This window comes from Panthera tigris, chromosome A3 (genome assembly GCF_018350195.1).
Source record: "Panthera tigris isolate Pti1 chromosome A3, P.tigris_Pti1_mat1.1, whole genome shotgun sequence".
Taxonomy (NCBI): domain Eukaryota; kingdom Metazoa; phylum Chordata; class Mammalia; order Carnivora; family Felidae; genus Panthera; species Panthera tigris.
Window position 1 is genome coordinate 61,558,089 of NC_056662.1, and position 21,590 is coordinate 61,579,678.

Consider the following 21,590-nt stretch of genomic DNA (forward strand, 5'->3'; position numbering starts at 1 on the left):
TGCTGGAGAGGATGTGGAGAAACGGGAACCCTCTTGCACTGTTGGTGGGAATGCAAATTGGTGCAGCCACTCTGGAAAACGGTGTGGAGGTTCCTCAAAAAATTAAAAATAGACCTACCCTATGACCCAGCAATAGCACTGCTAGGAATTTACCCAAGGGATACAGGAGTACTGATGCATAGGGGCACTTGTACCCCAATGTTTATAGCAGCACTCTCAACAATAGCCAGATTATGGAAAGAGCCTAAATGTCCATCAACTGATGAATGGATAAAGAAATTGTGGTTTATATACACAATGGAGTACTACAGGGCAATGAGAAAGAACGAAATACGGCCCTCTGTAGCAACGTGGATGGAACTGGAGAGTGTGATGCTAAGTGAAATAAGCCATACAGAGAAAGACAGATACCATATGGTTTCACTCTTATGTGGATCCTGAGAAACTTAACAGAAACCAATGGGGGAGGGGAAGGGGGAAAAAAAAAAAAGAGGTTAGAGTGGGAGAGAGCCAAAGCATAAGAGACTCTTAAAAACTGAGAACTGAGGGTTGATGGGGGGTGGGAGGGAGGGGTGGGTGGGTGATGGGTATTGAGGAGGGCACCTTTTGGGATGAGCACTGGGTGTTGTATGGAAACCAATTTGACAATAAACTTCATGTATTAAAAAAAAAAAAAGTAAACTTGCATTGAGTTAAGTCAAAAAAATAAAATAAAATAAAGATTGGTGCAACAATAGACCATCAAAATATATGAAGCAAAAGTGACAGAAAGGAGAAATAATTTCAGATAATATCTGTAGACTTCAATATTCCACTCTCACAAGTGGCTAGAAAAACCAGACAGAAGATAAGGAAATAGAAGACTTAATACAATAAAACAAATAGATCTAATGCACATATATACAACATTCTATCCAATAACAGAAGCACACACATTCTTTACAAGTGCACGTGGGACCTGTTTCAGGACAGATCATGAGGGGCCACCATTAGGTCTCAGTATCTTTTTTTTTTAATTCAAGTACAGTTAATATACAGTGTTATATTAGTTTCAGGTAATACAATATAATGATTAAACAATCCCATACATTTTTCAGTGTGCATCAAAGAAAGTGTACTCTTGGGGCACCTGGGTAGCTCAGTCAGTTAAGTGTCCAACTTTTGGATCAGGTCATGATCTCGCAGTTTATGAGTTCAAGCCCTGTGTTGGGCTCTGTGCTGACAGCTCAGAGCCTGGAGCCTGCTTCTGATTCTGTGTCTTTCTCTCTCTCTGCCCCTCCCCCACTCACATGCTGTCTCTCTGTCTCTCACACAAATAAATAAACACTAAAAAAAACAAAAAAGAAAAGTACCCTCTTAATCCCCTTTTTCTATTTCACCCATCCCACCCACCCATCTCCCATCTGGCCACCAGTAGTGTTTTCTGTATTTAAGAATTTGGTTTTGTTTCTTTTGTTTGTTTGTTTTGTTTCTTAAGTCCCACATATCAGTGAAACCATGTGGTATTTATCTTTCTCAGTCTAACTCATTTCATTTAGCATTATAACCCTCTAGTCCATCCATTTTGTTGCAGATGGCAAGATTTCATTCTTTTTTATGGCTCGGTAATAGTCTATTGTATATACATACCACATCTTCTTTATTCATCTATCCATGGACACTTAGATTGCTTCCATATCTTGGCTCATGTAAATAATGCTGCATTGAGCATAGGGATAAGTATATCTTTTTGAATTCGTGTTTTCTTTTTCTTTGGGTAAATACCCAGAAGTGGAATTACCGAATCATATGGTAATTCTATTGTTAATTTTTTGAGGATCCTCCATACTGTTTTTCATGGTGGCAGAGCTAATTTGTATTCCCACCAACAGTGCATGTACGTTCCTTTTTCCACATATGCTCACCAGCACTTGTTATTTCTTGTGTTTTTAATTTTAGCCATTTTAACAGGTGTAACATGATATCTCATTGTGGCTTTAATTTTCATTTCACTGATGATTAGTGATGTTGAGCATCTTTTCATGTGTCTGTTGGCCATCTGTATGTCTTTTTTTGGATAAATGTCTATTCAGGTCCTCTGCCCATTTTTAAATCAGATTTTGTTTTTTGTTTTTTTGGTGTTGTATAAATTCTTTATATGTTTTGGATGTTAACGCCTTATTGCATATATCATTTGCACATATCTTCTCTCATTCAGTAGATTGCCTTTTCATTTTGTTGATGGTTTCCTTCACTGTGCAAAAGCTTTTTATTTTGGCGTAGTCCCAATAGTTTTGCTTTTGTTTCCCTTTCCTTAGGAGACAGACCTAGAAAAGTTTCCATGGCCAATGTCAAAGAAATTATTGCCTGTATTTTCTTCTAGGAGTTTTATAGTTTCTGGTATCAATTTAAGTCTTTAATCAATTTTGAGTTTATTTTTGTGTATGGCATAAGAAAGTGCTTCCATTTCATTCTTTTGCATGTAACTGTCCAGTTTTCCCAGCACCATTTATTGAAGACACCATCATTTTCCCATTGTATATTCTTCCTTCTTTTGTTGTAGATTAATTGACAATAAAATCACGAGTTTACTTCTGGATTTTCTATTCTGTTCCATTGATCTATGTGTCCCGTGCGTGCGTGTGTGTGTGTGTGTGTGTGTGTGTGCATGCACGCACGCTCACACATGCATGTGTGGCAGTACAACACTGATTTGATTAGTATAGCTTTGTAGTAGATCTTAAAATTTGTGATTGTGATACCACCAACTTTGTTCTTCTTTTTCAAGATTGCTTTGGCTATTCAGGGTCTCTTGTGTTCCCATACAAATGTTACTATTATTTGTCCTAATTCTGCGAAAAATGTTTTTGGTATTTGATAGGGATTGCATTAAATCTGTAGATTGCTTTGGGTAGTTCTTTGGGTATGTATGTATGTATGTATGTAGTATGGGATGGGTAGTAATTTTACAATATAAACTCTTCCAATCCGTGAACATGGAATATCTTTCCATTTGTTCATATCTTTAGCTTCTTTCATCAGTATTTTATAGTTTTCAGAGTACAGAACTTTTACCTCCTTGGTTAAGTTTATTTCTAAGTATTTTATTATTTGGAGTGCAATTGTAAATGGGATTTTTTTTTTATTTCTCTTCCTGCCACTTCATTATTAGTATATAGAAATGCAATGTATATTAATTTTGTATCATGCAACTTCCATCAATTCATTAATCAGTTCTAGTAGGGTTTTGTTTTTGTTTTTATGAAGCCTTTAGGGTTTTCTGTATATAATATCATGTCATCTGCAAATAGTGAAAGTTTTACTTCTTCCTTACCAATTTGGATGTCTTTTGTTTCTTTTTCTTATTTGATTCCTGTGGCTAGGACTTACAGTAATATACTGAATAACATAGGTAGAGTGGACATCCTTATCTTGTTCTTGACCTTACAAGAAAAGTCTCATTTTTTTTACCATTATGAAGTTAGTTATGGGTTCTTCTTATATGGCCTTAATTATGTTGAGGAATATACCCTCTACACCTACTTTGTTGAGAGTTTTTATTATGAATGGATGTTGTACTTTGTCAGATGCTTTTTTTGCATCTGTTGAGATGATCATATAAATATTGAACCACTCTTGTATCCCAGCAATAAATCCCACTTGAGTATGGTGAATGATTTTTTTTATGTATTGTTGAATTCGGTTTGCTAATATTTTAGCAAGCCCGGTTGAGGGTTTTTGTATCTATATTCATCACAGATAGTGGCCTGTAATTTTCCTTTTTTTGTAGTGTCTTTATCTGGGTTTGGTATCAGTGTAATGCTCGCCTTGTAAAATGAATTTGGAAGCTTTCCTACCTCTCCTAATTTTTGGAATAATTTGACAAGAATAGTTTAACCCTTCTTTAAATGTTTGGTAGAAATCACCTACTGATGAATCTTTGTGGTCCTGCCTGGACTTTTGTTTGTTGGGAGTTTTTTCAATACTAATTCAATTTCGTGGCTGGTAGTCAGTCCGTTCAAATTTTCTATTTCTTCCAGATTCAGTTTTGGAAACTTATGTTTCTAGAAATGTATCCATTTCTTCTAGGTTGCCCAATTTGTTGGCATATGGTTTTTCAAAATATTCTGTTGTAATCCTTTACATTTCTGTGGTTTCAGTTGTTATTTCTCCTCCTTCATTTTTTTTTTCTTTTTTAAAAGTTTATTTATATTGAGAGAAAGTGCGAATGGGGTGGGGCAGAAAGAGAGAGGGAGAGAGAGAATCCTAAGCAGGCTTTGTTTGAGCTGTCAGCACAGAGCCCAGTGCAGGTCTGGAACTAAAAAACCTCAAGATCACGACCTGAGCTGAAGTCAAGCCAGATGCTTAACCAACTGAGACACCTAGGTGCCCCACTCCTCCTTCATTTCTGAGTTTATTTACTTGACTCCTGTCTCTGTCTCTGTCTCTCTCTCTCTCTCTTTTTTTTGGATGAGTCTCGGTAAAGGTTTATCACTGATGTTTATCTTTTCAAAGAACCAACTCCTGGTTTCCTTGTTCTGTTCATTGTTTTTTAAGTCTCTTGTTTCGTTTATTTCTGCTCTAATCTTCATTATTTCCTTCCTTCTGCTGGATTTTTTTCCCTCTTTTTCTAGCTCCTGTAGGTGTAGAGTTTTTAATTACTTGAGATTTTTCTTGCTTCTTAAGCTGGGGTTCTTTGCTGCATCCTAAAGATTTTGGACCATTGTGTTTTCATTTTCATTTATCTCCATGTATTTTTTTATTTCCTCTTTGATTTCTTGATTGAATCATTTATTGTATGTTACACATGAATATATAGCATGTTATTTACCCTCCATGTATTTGTGTTCTTTGCAGATATTTTTGTTGAGATTGATGTCTATTTTCATACTGTTGTGGTCAGAAAAGATGCATGGTATGATTTCAGTCTTTTTGAGTTTATTGAGGTTTGTTTGTGAACTAACATGTCATCTATCTGGGATAATGTTCCTTGTGCACTTAAAAAGAATGTGTATTCTGCTTGGGGATGTTCTGAATATATCTGTTAGGTTCTCTGGCCCAATATGTCATTCAAAGCCATTGTTTCCTTGTTGATTTTCTGTCTGGATGATCTGTTCACTTTTCTAAAGTCCCCTACTATTACTGTAATACTGTCAGTTTCTATATGTCTGTTAATAGTTGCTTCATATACTTAGGTACCCTCATATTTGGTGCATAAATATTTACATTTGTTATATTCTCTTGTTAAATTGTTTTATTTATCATTATGTAGCGTCCTTCTTTTCTCTTGTTACGGTCTTTGTTTTAAAGTCCATTTTTTTTGTCAGGGAGCCCGGGTGGCTCAGTTGGTTAAGCGTCCAACTTCTGCTCAGGTCATGATCTTGCAGTGTGTGGGTTTCAAGCCCCACATCAGGCTCTGTGCTGACTATGTGGAGCCTGCTTGGGATTCTCTCTCTCCCTCTCTCTCTGCCCCTCCCCGACTTGTGCTTTCTCTCTCTCCAAATAAATAAACTTAAAAAAATTTAACGTCCCCTTTTTTTGTGATAAAAGTGTGCTACTCCAGCTTTCTTTTTGTTTCATTTTGCATAGTACATATTTTTCCATCCCTTGACTTTCAATCTGCATGTTTCGTTAGGTCTGAGATGAGTCTCCCTTAGGCTGTATATAGAAGGGTCTTGCTTTATTATCCATTCCATCACCCTGTGTCTTTTGATTGGATCATTCAGTGCATTCACATTCAGAGTAATTATCAATAGATATGGGATTGGGATTGCCATTTTGTCAACCGTTTTATGGTTGTATTTGTAGTTCTCTGTTACTTTCTTCTCTTGCTATCTTCCTTTGTTGTTTGATGGCTTTCTTTAGTGATATGCTTGGATTCCTTTTTATTTTTGCATATCTATTACTGGCTTTTGATTTGTAGTTTCCATTAGGTTCATACATACATCTTATGCAGATAGCAGTCAATATTAAGTTGATGGTCACTTAGGTTTGAACTTATTTTAGAAACACTAAATTTTTATTCCTCCACACCCATGTTCTATGTATATGATGTCATTTTCTCCAACCTTTTATTTTGTGAATCCTTTGACTAACTTTTCTATATTTAACTGATTTCATTGTTTTTGTACTTTAATGTCTCTACTTTTTTTATAAGTGATAAATCCACTACTTTTATTATGTTTGCATTTGCCTGTGAAATTTTTCCTTTCATAATTTGTTTCCTCCTGATTATGTACTTTTCTTTTCACTCAAGGAATTCCCTTTCATGTTTCTTGTCATGCTGGTTTAATGGTAAACTCCTTTAACTTTTGTTTGTCTAGGAACTCTTTCTCTCTCCTCCTATTCGGAATGATAGTTTTGCTGGGTAGGGTATTTTCAATTGCAGGCTTTTCCACTTTAGCACTTTTAATATATTATGCCACTCCCTTATGACCTGCAAAATTTCTACTGAAAAATCAACTGACAGCCTTATGGGGTTCCCCCTGTGTGTGACTGTTTTCTTTTCTCTTGCTTCTTTTAAAAGTCTCTTTATCACTACTTTTTGCCATTTTAATTACTATATACCTTGGTATGAACCTCCTTTGGTTGATTTTGTTGGGGACTCTCTGTCCCTCCTGGATCAGAATACCTGTTTCCTTCCCCAGATTCAGGAAGTTTTCAGCTATTATTTCTTCAAATAAAATTCTTGCCCCTTTCTCTGTCTTCTCCTCAGATCCCTATAATGCAAATGTTATTATGCTTAATGACATCACTGAATTCCCCTAACCTATTCTCATTTTTTACTCTTTTTTTCTTTTTGATCTTTCATCTTGTTTGCTTTCCATTACCTGTTGTCCAGCTCTCCGATCTGTTCTTCTGCCTCCTCTAAATATGCTGTTGATATCCTCTAGTGTATTTTTAATTTCAATTATTGAGTTCTTCATCTCTGATTGGTTCTTTTTTATATTTTCTCTCTGTAATGAGTTCTCACAGAGATCCTCCATTCTTATCTCAAATCTAGTAAGTATCTTTATGACCATTACTTTGAATTCTTTGTTGAGCATATTGCTTATCTCCATTTCATGTAACCCTTTTGATGTGTTTTTGTCTTGTTCTTTCATTTGGGACATATTCCTGTGTCCTCATTTTGTCTAACTCTGTGTTAATTTCTATGTATTAGGAAAAATCTACCCTATCTCCTGATGTTGAAAGTAGTGGCCTTGAGAAGAGTACCTGTGGTGCCCTGTAGTGCAATGACCCACGTTCACCAGAACCATACACTTCAGGGGTGTCCCCTATGTGGGTTGTGTGTGTCCTGCTGTTGTGGCTGAGCAGCATTTGTTTTCAGTCCAGTTAGCTGCTGTTGTCCACTTTACCTGTTTGGGGTACAGTTTGGTCCCTGTGCTGTTAAGGAGCCAGTCTGGGGCTGCCTTGCACTTGTAGTTAGGTGATATCTAGTGGTCAGACCAGATGCCTGCCCTCCTCCAGTTTGCCTAGGCTACAGTTGCACGGAACTTCAGAGCTCTCTGTCTGTGGTGCCCCACGAGAGGTTTTTATTGGTGGACAGGGCCAGCAGTCAGATCAGATGTCTACCCCCAGTTCATCTGCCGGGGCTGTAGTCAGACTGGTGTGTGTGGTTATCTTCCCCTCTCCCCAGAGGAGGAGTTACTTTGGAGTGGTACTGGTCCCTGCCAGGACTGCTTGCAAGAAGTGACAGCAGGAGCCACTTTGGAGGGACTTCTACTGAGTGGGGCAGGTTGGACAGGGCAGATCTGCAGGAGAATGCTGGTGTGTGGTGTTGCCATCTTAGCAAATAGGCTGTTTTCACTGGCTCCCACAAGTGTCTAGCTATGTGAGGGGGTGGGGGATGGTACCCACCAGATCTATTGTTCTTAAGGAAGTCTCCTAAAGATTCCTCCCCCTCCAGCACATGTTCTGATTTTAGTAAATAAATCACCTTCACATACACCCCCAGGCACTTTTCAGACTGCTGCTTCTATGAAGTACTTCCATGGATTTGTGTGTCATGTTGTCTCTTTAAAGGAAGGGACTCAGTTACCTAATGGCCTCTAGCTCTCCCAGACCTAGAGTTTGTAAAGTACCCAGAGTTAAGTTAAGCTCCACTGATTGTAAAACTTGCAAAGTTAAGGCCCATTGGTTTTCTAAGCCAAATGTTATGAGATCTCATCTTCTTAGGGTAGGTCCTCCTGTCTGGGGTGCATGGTGTATAGTTTGCTTCTATCATTACTCCCTGCTTGTTGTGTCCCTCCCTCCTGCTTGTGGTTAGACTCGCTAGGAGATTGGTTCCCAACCATGTTTCTGCCCTTCCCACTCTTTTCAGTTGGCCTCTTCTCTGCAGTGAACTGTGGCAAGTCTGTTTTCCCAGCCCACATCATTTTCTGGGTTAGTTGCACTGATGTGGCTATTACCTAGGTGTGTCTGTGGGAAAGAGGTGAGCTTAGTTAGGATCCTCCTACTCTTCCCAGAAGTCTATTGAAGACTATTGAAGAACGCGCTTGAAGTGTTTATAAGATAGATATCATACAAAGTTTCTTCTCCAGCCACAAGATGAACAGAAGGAAAACTGAAAAATTCAGAAATTTGTGGAAATTACACAAGGGAAGTTAGAAAATATAGATAGATAAATGAAAATGAAAATGCAGCACACCAGAAACTCGTGACACACTAAAAGCTGTGGTAAGAAGGAAATTTATAGCTGTAAACGTTTATGTTAAAAAACAAAAGGGGCACTTGGGTGGCTCAGTCATTTAAGCGTTCAACTCTTAATCTCAGCTCAGGTCTTGGTCTCAGGGTTTTGAGTTCTAGCCTTGCATTGGGCTCTGCACTGGACATGAAGCCTACCTAAAAAAATAAAAATAAAAACCCCAAACAATCTCAAATCAGTAACCTAACTTTATAATTTAAGGAATTAGAAAAATAAGAACAAACTAAACCCAAAGCTAGCAAAAGGAAGGAAGTAATAAAGATGAGAACAGAGATAAATGAACTAGAGAATAGGAAAAATAGGGAAAATAAATGAAACCAAAATTTGGTTCTGTGAAAATATCAACAAAATTGACAAAGTCTTACCTATGTGGATTAAGAATGAAAGAAGACCAAACTACTAAACTCAGAGATGAAATTGAGGATGTTACTATTGATTGTACAGAAATAAAAAGGATTATAGGAGAGTACCATGAGCAATTGTACACCACCAAATTGGGTAGCCTTAATTAAATGGACAAATTCTAAGAAACATACCAAGGTTAAATCATAAAGAAATTTTAAAAAATCTGAATAGACCTATAAAAAGTAAGAAGATTCAATCAGTAATCAAAAATCTCCCAAAGAAGAAAACCCTATACCTAATGGCTTCATTGGTGAATTCCACGAAACATATGAAAAACTGCCAATCCTTCTCAAACTTTTCCAAAAAATTTAGGAGGAAGGGAACATTTCCTAACTCATTTTATGACACCAGCATTACTCTGATACCAAAGCCAGTGCACTACAAGAAAGGAAAAGTACAGATCAATATCCTATATGAATATTGATACAAAGTCCTCAACAAAAGATTAGCAAACTGAATGTAGCAGCATATTAAAAGGATTATATACCATGTCAAAGCATGGAAGCAACTCAAGGGTCCGTTGAAAGATATATGGATAAACAAAATGAAGTTTACAATAGACCACTTTTTACATACAGTAGAACACTACTTTAAACAAGTAGGAAAGGTCAACATATGGTACAACATGGATGAACCTTCAGGACATACACTAAGTGAAATAAGTCAGTTACAAAAAGATAAATCCTGCATGGTTCTACTTATATGAAGTACTTAGACTAGTCAAAATGTAAACACAGAAAGTAGCATGATGCTTGCCAGGGCTGGAAGGAGGAGGGAATGGAAAGTTGTTTTATTGGGTATAGAGTTTCAGCTTTCCAAGATGAAAGGAGTTTTAGAGATACATGGTAGTAACGTCACACACTATGAATAATACCACTGAACTGTTATACCGTTAAAAATAGTTAAGATGGTTAAGTTTTACATTATGTGTATTTTACTATAATAATAAAAGGGAAAAGCAAAAAACTGGTGGCAGGCTAGATTTGGCTTGTGGACTGTAAGATTATCAGCCTCTGTTCTAAATTTTCTTGGGAATGGCCTTACTCTTTTCTTAAGATAAAGGGAGAAGGATCTGTGATTTGGATGTATACAGAATTATAAAAGTACTCATCTTTTTTTGTAAAGTAGTTCTTTTATAAAAGAAATATATTCTTGTAGAAAATATGGAAGATTTGGAAAAATAATAAATAACTACAGGTAATATTTACTGGATATTGTGGAGTGCCAGGCACTCTTTTAAATTCTTAAATACATGAGTTAGTCATTAATTTTATGATCATTTACCAGGAGGCATATTAAAGTATAGAGAGTTTAAGTAACTTAACCCAGTAAGTGCCTTGTAAGTGGTAAAGCTAGAATTCAAAACGAAGCTTTTGGACTCTAAAGCCTACATTCTGAACCACCATGCTCTAGAGTGGGGCTTGGGGTGTTATGCTTGTATCCCAGTACCAAATGTAATATAAGTTAATACTTTGATTTGTTTCCTTTCTATGATTTTCACTGCAAACATAGCTATGGTTTCTCATTTTACAATATAAACAACTAATGTTATGCCCAGAGCAGCTGTTTCTCATCATGTCAAGTCAGTTACCTGTTGCTGGAGGTGGGGACATGCATGGGACACAGGAAGGCCTTCATCAGAGGCTAACATCTGTGCAGCTCTTCACAGTTGACAGAAAGTCTCCTGACAGATTTCCCATGGTTGCTTGGCTAGGGCAAGCAGAGCTGCTTCTTTGTGTTTTTTTACTTCAAATTCTAAGTCTTCTCAGAACTCTCTGCTCTCCATCTCATGCCCATTTTTGACTTTGTACTCTCTTCACATTACCATTTCCTACCTTCTGTTTTAAAAATAAATGGTACAAAAGAAGTTAAATAACTGGCTCAAAAATAGCCTTAAAAACTAGGATCAAAGAACACTAAAAAATATTTATATAGTATTAAATATACAGACAGCCCTCATACCCTGTATACAGAAATTAGCTCAAAACTGATTGTAGATTTAAATATAAAACATAAAACTATAAAACCTTTAGGAAAAAAAATTGGAGAAAAGTTTCAGGATATAGGGCTATGCAGAGTTCTTGACACCAAAGACACCAAAGTACAATCCGTAAAGGAAAAGCTGATAAATTAAAAGCTTGCTCTGCAAAAGGCCACGTGAAGAAATTAAAAGCCAGACTATAGGCTAAGAAAATACTTGCAAACCATGTATCTGATAAAGGACCTCATTTTTAGAATATATAAGGAACTCTCAAAATTCAATTAAAAAAAATCCAGATGGACTCAGCAAAGGATATGACCACACATTTTACTGAAAAGAACATACAGATGGCAAAGAAGACACTGAAAGGTGTTTGACCACATTGCCCACCCAGAAAATATAAATTAAACACAGAGAGGGAGGGGTGCCTGGGTGGCTCAGTCGGTTAAGAGTCCAACTTTGGCTCAGGTCATGATTTCATGGTTTGTGAGCTCGAGCCCCACATCGGGCTCTGTGCTGATAGCTCAGAGTCTGGAGCCTGCTTTGGATCTTGTGTTTCCCGCTCTCTCTGCCCCTCCCCTGCTTGTGTTCATTCTCTCTCTCTATCTCTCTCTCTCTCAAAAATAAAAATAAACATTAAAAAGAAAAGAGGGAGGCAAGCTATAAGAGACTCTTAAATACAGAGAACAAACTGAGGGTTGCTGGAAGGAAGGTGGTAGAGGGATGGGTTAAATAGGGTGATGGGCATTAAGGAGGGCACTTGTTGGGATGAGCACTGGATGTTATATGTAAATGATGAATCCCTAAATTCTTCTCCTAAAACCAATACTATCCTATATGTTAACTAACTTGAAACTGAACACACACACACACACACACACACACGCACGCACACACGCACACAAAACCAGTAACACTGGAAGCTAAAACAGTATGGAGAAATGACGTAAAAATTCTGATAGAAATGATTTTGAATCTCAAATTATATACCCAACTGCTGTCATTCAAGCGTGAGAGTGGAATAAATATTTTCTGACACAAAAAGCATAAAAAAACCCCACAAACTCAACAAATCTTTTCATTGTAAGATTATTAATATTGTAACCCTTCTCTGTGTGCTTTTTTCCCTTTTCCCCTTTTTGGGGTGTAGGGACATTTACCCTATTTTTGCCCATTGTTTGTCAACATTTCTGCATCATTTTGTATTAGGTATTTACAGTTTACAGTTGGGCTTTGGTTTTCTAACACAATCCTTTTGTCTTTTTTAACTAGATGAGTTTATCTCCTTTAATCATACTGTATATGTGTTTACTGCATCCAATTTTTATGTTTCCTTTTTTGTTTTTTTTCTCTCTCTTGATTTAGGGGCTTAACTTTCAGATATACATTTAAATTATGTTTAACCTATTATTTCTCAAATTATTTCAAAAACAAAATAGTGTCTATTGTGATTTTTTACTTTCTCTCAATACTTAGGGTGTTTTGTTGGCATGTACTGAGATTTTTATTCTTTATTATAATTAAATGATTTTTCTATTTTGTGGCTTATACTTCAAAAACAACATTTACTTTCTGCTTTTCTAATCTTATTTCCACAGTTCCTTTACCGTGACCATCTGCCTATCTTTCACAAGACAGCTTCCTCATTTGCAATTCTTCATGAGTAATCTTGTTGGCCAGATTGTCTTCATGAAGATTTTTCCCCCTTAAGAAAGTGTACATGGGTGATAAACTTTCCGAGTTCCCTTTCGGTCAACTTCACATGAGAACCACAGAGTTTTGCATGTTCTAGAATTCTTAGGTTACGTTCTTTATTAAGGTATGAATGACAGACAATAACCTGTACATATTTAAAATGTACAGTTTGAAGAGTTTGAATATTTATACGCTTGTGAAACCATCCCTGCAATCAAGATAACGAACCTATCCATCACACCCAAAAGTTTACTTGTATCCCTTGGTAATCTGTCCATCCTTACCTCTGTCTCTAGGCAATCACTGATCTGCTGTCACTATCAATTTATATTGTAAACTATTTTATATAAATGCACTCACACAGAATGTACTTTAGGGGGGGGTGCTCAGACTCCACATAATTGTTTTGAGATTCATCCATGTTGTGTGTATCATCAGTTTATTCTTTTTTTTCTCAAATGTTACTTTCTGCTCTTTTAAAAATAATATATTTATTGTAAAACAATAAATGTTTAAGAAAAAAGGTTCCCAGTCTTTACTTTATTCTTTTTATTGCTGAGTAGTATTCCGTTGTATAGATATACCACACTTCATTTATCCATTCACCTGTTGATGGAAATTTGGATTATACCAGTATTGACCTGCTATCAACATGCTATAAACATAAAGCTGCTGTAACCATTCATGTATAAGTGTTTTTCTTGTGTTTCTCTTGGGCAAATATCTAGGAGTTGAGTGGCATCATCATATGTTTAACTTCGTAAAAAATTGCCAAACTTCGGGGCATCTGGGTGGCACAGTCGGTTAAGTGTCTGGCTTTGGCTCAGATCTGATCTCACTGTTCATGAGTACGAGCCCCGCATTCAGGCTCTGTGCTGACAGCTCAGAGCCTGGAGTCTGCTTTGGATTCTGTCTCCCTCTCTCTCTGCTCCTCCCCCTGCTCACACTTTGTGTGTGTGTATGTCTCTCTCTCTCTCTCTCAAAAATAAATAAACGTTAAAAAAAAAATTTTTTTAATCGCCAAGCTTCTTCTAGAGTGGTGGTTTTATTTTACATTCTCACTGGCAGTGTAAGGAAATTCTAGTTGTTTCACATTCTCACCAACTCTTGTTACATTTTCAGTTTTGGACATTGTAATAGGGGTATAGTATATCATTACAATTTAAATTTGCTTTTCCTTAATAACATACTGAGCATCTTTTCATGCACTTAACTGACATTTGTATAATTGCTTATTTTTAAAAATTGTGTGGCTTTTATTATTCAGATTCACAAGTTCTTTATATGTTTATTATACAAGTCTTTCATCAAATATGTGATTTGCAAATATTTTCTCTCAGCATATGGTTTGCCTTTTCATTTTCATAACAATGTCATTTGGTGAGCATCTTAAAACTTTTGATGAAGTTCAGTATATCAGTTTTTTTCCTTTTACAGTTAGTGTCTTTTTGTCCTGTTCATGAAATCTTTGTTTCCAAGATTGCAAAGATAATCTCCTGTGTTTTCTTGTTGAAGCTGTATGATTTTAATTTTTATGCTTAGATCTATGATCTGTATAAATGTAATTGAATACATGGTATAACATAAGGATAAAGGCTTATTTTCCCTTACATAAGTTTGTCCAGTTGTTCCAGCACCATTTGCTAAAAAGATACATATTTCTCCATTGAACTGCATTGATGCCTTTGTTGAAAATCAAATGTCTATAAATCTATGAGTTCATTTTTGGCCTTTCTCCAGTTCCATTGATCTATTTGTGTATCTTTATGGCAGTACCACAATGTCTTCATTACTATAGCTTTTTTTTAAATTGTAGCAAAATATGCATAACATAAAAATTATAATTTTAACTATTTTAATTGTGTAGTTCAGTGATACTGAGTACATTCATATTTGATTTTGTATCACTACCATCCTGCTCCAGAACTTTTTCATCATCCCAAACCTTAACTACTCTGTACTCAATAAACAGTAACTCCTCATTCCCTTCACCCTAACTCTTGACAACCACCATTCTACTTTCTATCTCTATTTGACTTCTCTAAGTACCTCATATAAATAGGATCATGTAGTATTTGTCCTTTTGTGACTGATTTATTTAACTTAGCGTAAGTGTTGACTTTGTCTTCGAGGTTCATCCATGTCGTAGCATATGTCAGAATTTCCTTCATTTTTCTTAAGACTGAATAATGTTCTATTGTACATATAAACCACATTTTGTCCGTTTATCCATTGATAGATACTTGGATTTCTTCCAACTTTATTGTGGACAATGCTGCTATATACATGGATGTCCACATATTTGTTTGATTCCCTGCTTTCTGCTTTCAGTTCTTTGGGGTATATGCCCAGAAGTGGCATTGCTGGATCATGTGGTAATTCTATGTTTAATTTTTTGAGGAACCACCGTACTATTTTCCATCGCAACACCACATTTTACATTCCCATTAGTAGTGCATAGGGTACTGATATCTCTACAGCCTTACCAGCATCTGTTATTTTCTGGTTTTTTGATAGTAGCTATCCTGACGAGAGTGAAGTGGTATCTTATTGTAGTTTTGATTTGCATTTCCTTAATGATTAGTGATGTTGAGCATCTTTTCATGGGCCTGTTAGCCATTTGTATATGTTGTTTGGGGAAAGGTCTATCAAGTTGTCCACCATTTTTTAATCATGTTTGTTTGTTTGCTGTTTATCAGTAGCAAAGTTGAATTGTAATGGTTCTTTATGTATTTGTATATTAACCCTTTACCAGATATGTGATTTGCTCCCATCATTAAAATCTTCATAACGAAAAGTTAAACATACATAAAGTTTACTTATTTGAGAGAGAGTGTGTGCACAAGTGGGGGAGGGGCAGAGAGAGAGGGAGAGAGAGAAAATGCCAAGGAGGCTCCGTGCTGTCAATGCAGAGCCCAACACAGAGCTCGATCTCATGAACCATGAAATCAGGAGTTGGATGCTCAACTAATTGAGCCAGCCAGGCATCCTGAAAAGTTAGACATATTTTTAAGCACAGGAGATAGAAGAGATGAGAATGAATTACCTACTGCTGCAACGGTTATTAACATTTTGCCATATTTCCTTTATTATACACACATACTTCCATGCACATGCAAGTCATAATCCTGAAACAATTTAAAGAAATTTAAAGAAAATTACAGAATTTAAAGAAAATTACAGACATCCTGACACTTCACCTGCACCTGAGCTTTCACTTTCAAACAATAAAGACGTTTTCCCACATCTACCATATTTCCCCTGTATTCATTTTTCAAAATACCATTTCAAAAGAATACATATTAATGGGGAAAATAACGCCACAATTCTGCTTTTTCTAGTTATAACATAGAAGCTAACTCCTTTTGGCATAAGTTCACTGACAGTATTCCTTAGGATTTTGGCATTTTCTCACATATCATTATTAAGAACCTATCTTCATCAATTGCCTACCAACTTCTTGCTTTCTCTCTTGTCTTCCCCTTTATCCTCTCTACACTGCAGTAGAGAATAGTATCTTTAAAACTTAAATCAGACCATGTCTGTCTCTGTCTGTCTTACTCCCACAGACCCCTTGTACTGCATTTAGGATAGAACATGTTCCAAATTTACCATGACTTCTTACCAGGACACAGCATGGTCTGACCCCTGCCCAGCCCAGCTCCATCCAATTTGACCTACTATCTGTTTCTTCAACATCCAGGCTCTTTCCTCAAGTAGGACTTCTGTGCATGTTGTTTTCTCCACTACCACACAGCCCTGCTTCCACACACAGCTCTTTTTTACACTTTATCACATTTAACATAAATATGATCTCTTCACACAGGCCTTTCCTCATGACATACTGAAGCACATCACCTATTTGTGCTCTTTCACAACAACCTTTCCAATATTTTCCTAGTTCTTTCATATTTATTTAGTTTTAAAAGACTGTCTCCTCCTACTTCTGCCCCCACAACCTTCAGTTCCCTGATGGCAGGAACCGTGATGCCCCAGCACCCATGACATAGCTGGTAAGCAGAGAGCAGTGAGAGGCACAAGTAACCTCACAAAGTGATTATAGACAGGACTTTTTTCACAGGATATATTGGTTGGGCAAGCTTTTAAAAATCAATCACATTACATTGTATTATTTCCATGTGTGTTTAAAATCTAATCCCAAATTATTCTCTCATTTGAATTACATAATGTGGCAAATCATTTCATATGATTTAGGGATCAGGTTTAACCTGGAAATCTGAGTGAGTATAAGATCAAAGTTGAAACTACGGTATATTTTGGATGTTCTCTATGTCTGTAATATAAAGATTTGTTTTCAGTATTGTCATGGTTTTCTTCCTTTTACAGACTGAGACAACACTTGGACTCAGTTCGTATCAACAGAAAAGGTAAGGAAGGAATATATATATATATATATATATATATATATATATATTATAATGTATAAAATTTTATGTATTTGATAAGATAATAACATAACTTCAGTTCTTTTTGGGGGATTCCAGCAATTCTGTCCTTCTCTTGCACCAACTTTTTTGGTGAAGAAGGAAAAGCAACTTATAAATCACATTATATCATGTTATTTCAAGTACTGTGTATGGCAAACCAGGTTTAAATCTGGATTTGCAGGTGATATACTGCGTAGCCTTTCTCTTCCTTGTATACGAAACGGTGTTACCCTCAGTGAGGGGTGAAACGCCCCCTTGCTTCTTAGAGGATCAGCTTTGTAAGTCCCTGGTGACTTCTTGTGGCTATTGCTGCCTTTCATGGACCGACCCTTGCTGCCCTCAGTTGTTACAGGGTGTCCGCCTGCAGGCCCCCGGAGGAGGAACTCAGAGCAGTGAAACTCAGTCTTGTGACTGAAAGAGAACACTTTTGAACCCAGTTCCTCTATGATAACAAACAAGGGAGTTATTTTACCCTAAGGTTTTATGAAAATATGTACATGCTTGTGAATTTGAAGATGTCTTCCTCACATCTGAATTCTTTGGTCTTTTGGTAGCTTTTCACATCTATTAGTGTAAAAGAAAGTTACTATCCTCATAACCTTTCCAGGCCAGAGGTTCTGCACCTGGTTTTTAAAGGACAATGTGAGCTATCTGTGAATTAGATAACCTTGAATGTCCTTAGGGCTAGTGAAGTGCAGATTGCATCAGCAAAGAACTTTATTTTGAGAGAGATATAGCACATATTAAGACTACATAAGTTTAACTTCATAAATACCAAAATGAAGCTCCTTCAGTATTCACTGGTTTTGTTCTTTTCACTCTTTCATATCTGCAATAACGTGGCCCTATTTCCCCATTTTTGTCCATCTCCCTAATTTTATATATGCCCTGTTGGGACGGGCTCTACCCATGAACCCTGACCAAAGGATACACCCACTGCCTACAGTAAGATGTAGACTTCTCTGCTCTTATGATTATATAGCATAATGCCACTCTTCCATCCCTCTACCCCTTCCCAAATATCTTTGGCACAAGGATGGATTGTTTCTGGACTACTTCACATCTAGCCTGATGCTAGACTTGGCTGGGCTATCTAAGAACCTAGACTCTGACTCATTTAGAGCTAAACTGGTGGGAAGAAAAGCATGCCTGTTATCTTAGGCTTCTTCCATGATACTTTATTGCAGCAGTTAGGAAATTAGCTATGAAACTATATTGGCTACATTTATGAAGATGATGTTATTCATCCATGATCAAGATTTGGCTTTAAGGTATTTTCTTAATATAATGAAGAATTTACATCAATACATAATTATATTCTGATCTCATGTTCCACTTACCTATGATCTACATCTGCCTAACAAACTACCCAAACTTACTAGCGTAAAGCAATCATATTATTATGCTGTCAGACTCTGTAAAGAGTTGAGACAGAAAGAACACAGCAAAGATAGCTTGTCTCTGCTCCATGATGACTGGGGCCTCTGCTGGGGAGACTCCAGAGCTAGAGGCCTGTTCATTTGCATAATGATGCTAGCTTGTTGCCTGGGACCTCAGCTGGGCTGTCACCTAGAATGCCTACATGTGGGCCCTTCTGCCTGGTCTTTTCACAAAGGCTTGTTTGGGCTCCCTCACAGGATTATAACTGGATTTCAAAAGAGAACATCCCACAGAGAACCCACTTTTGTTTTTTCAACCTGCCTTCTGAAGTCATAGTGTTACCTCTGTCAGATGCTGTTGTTCAGTCATTTAGGTGGTTCTTGATTCAAGACATGGCGGAAGTAGAGAGACATGGGGGTGAGGGATAAGGTGAGGGGAATGACCCCCCACTTATCTATAGCAGGAATATCAGATGATTTGCAGATATGTTTTAAAACTGTCACACTTTTGTTTTGTTTTGTTTTGACCAAGATCATGAACTGGATAAACACTTGATTCAAACTGGTATGCATACCCTATGGGTTTGAAACTGGATTAGGTACTAAACATATGTTTTAGTTCAGAATGCTGTAACAAAATACCACATAGACTGAGTGGCTTAAACAACTTTTATTTCTCACAGTTTTGGAGGCCTGGAAGTCCAAGATCAAGATGCCAGCAGATTTGGTTCCCTAGTGAGGGCTCTATTCTTGGCTTACAAGATGGCTACTGTCTCTCTTTATCCTCAGATGACAAAGAGAGAGAATGGAAGCAGGCTCTCTGGTGTCATTTGCTTTGAAGGCACTAATGCCATCATGAGGGCCTCACTTTTGTGGCCTTCTCTAAACGAAATACCTCTCAAGATTTTCATATTGGAGGTTAGGGCTTCAGCATATGAATTGGGGTGGGGGGTACCAATTCAGTCCATAACAACATACAGGTCTAAATTTATATTTTGAGCCTCATATCAACTAACTAAAAACTAAACTAAAGAACAGGGTTTATGAATCACGCTTAATAAGTCATTTTAAAACATTTGTGACATGGAAAAGCAAGTAGTCTCCATACATACCAGGCATGTGATGATTAGAACATAGCTTCCACATTGAAGGGACTTAGCCATTTTTTAAAATATGTGACTTAGTGCTGCACAAATTAAACACTGCCAGAGCTCTCTCTAAGTAAGAATAACTTTAATGAACACGTATATGTAAAATAAAATGTGAATGAAAATACAAAATTGTGCAGTTGTAGAACAGACGTTGTAAATAAAATGTATAGTTGTAGAACAACAGAAATTGTGATTTGTTTTCAGTTTAAAAACAAACTATTCTATAAAAGTGCCAGCATTTGGGTTTGAAAACTTGAGTAAAATGAAAGTTATCATATGATTAAATATTCTAAGTACAGAAGACCCTATTAGATGGTCTTCTTGAGCCCCTCGTTTAACAGACGAGGCAGCTGAGACCCTTAGAACCGAAGGATATGCTGATGGTTAAAGTGGCAGAGTTTCATTAAAATTCATCATCTTGCCAGCCCCATGTTGCATTCACTCTCTTTGCATAGCAAGTATGGAATCCTTCAGTATTCCCTGGATTTTCTTTTTTAGCCAGTATTCATTCCTGGGAGTTTCTGAAAGTATCTGCTCAGTGCAGGGACTATGCACACAGCCCCTGCCTGCAGGCATCTTGAAGGGCACTGAAGACACCCGTTCTGATGAGGTCATAAAGCATAGGTGTTGAAGTGACAAAACACAGCCTACTTTGTGGAAGAAAGCAGCACGCTTGAGAAGGATGTTTATAATGGGTTTAATTGCAGGGATCAAGGTACATAAGGTACACGCATGTGCCTCACTTGCATCATCAGGCCCAGGTCATAGCTGAGGTCATAGCTTCTGACTCCAGAGTCTTGTCTCCATCTCTGGAGTGTGCCACGTCCACCATTCTCTCCTCAGGGACATGGTCAGTGTCCACTGAGCTTTAGAGATTGCTGGGAGGGACCCTTTGTCTTTTGACCTTCTGTAGTCATTTTTGCATCAATTTCTCACTTTTTCTCTTCCCCAGTTTTACAATCCACATGCTACCTGCTCTCTGGCTTTTTCAGTAAGCCAGTAGATTCAGCCCCATCCTTTCCCACGTTGCTTGTACATGATCTCTTGAGTCAAAACTCTCATTCTGTAAGTGGAATTTAACCTGCCCCAGGGAAATTTGTATCATGAAAAGATCAGCTAATCAAATGATTCTGTAGCTAGTGCATTGTATGGCAGTACAACAGTAGATGCTAGCCTCTGGCCACCATTTCTTCCTCTCCTGCCTCTTCTCCCTCCTCTCCCTCACCACACACCATTATCATCTGCATTAGTTTTGGGGGGCAGGCTTGGCTCCAAGGGCTTTCTGGGAATGAAAGGGAATGAACTACTGCTTTCACGACCACAGGATTGTGGGAAGTAAAACCACGGAAAACAGAATTTTCCAGAATACTCTTTTTTTCTATTCCTCTCCTATGTTCCAGCTCATGCTTTCTAATTTGTTTTAATACAGTTATCAATTACATAATAATACTTTGTTTAAAAGTGAAAGCATGTGCTGCCTTTATGATACGATGGTGGAGAATGTGCATATAGTGTTCCATCAGTGTTTATTTGAGTTGAACACCACAATATTATAACGAGTACCAGTAATGATTTAATATTTTGCGACATGAGGCCATCCTTTATGGATGACTTTTCCTAGGATTGTGGAGCCCTGTGGTGGAAGATTAGGCATCAGAAGTCCTGAGTTCTCTGTTTACCGGCTGTGTGACCTTGAAAACAACTGTCTAACTGCTCTGAGCATGACTTTCATTTGTAAACTGGGGAAGATTCTTTCTTGGCCTGATATATATATGATATAAGGTTATGCATTATTTGTTGTGAGGATCAAATGAAAATATTTGCTTGGGTAACAGTAGTTTATAA

General features: G+C 37.2%; 1 protein-coding gene across 1 annotated transcript in view; it reads left to right on the forward strand.

The window, feature by feature from the left end:
* Positions 1–21,590, forward strand: part of TMEM131 (transmembrane protein 131) — a 238,002-nt gene that overhangs the window by 75,449 nt on the left and 140,963 nt on the right. The window contains exon 3 of the mRNA XM_042981230.1: positions 17,115–17,155. Coding sequence (XP_042837164.1) covers positions 17,115–17,155 — 41 coding nt within the window. The remainder of the gene's footprint in view (positions 1–17,114; positions 17,156–21,590) is intronic.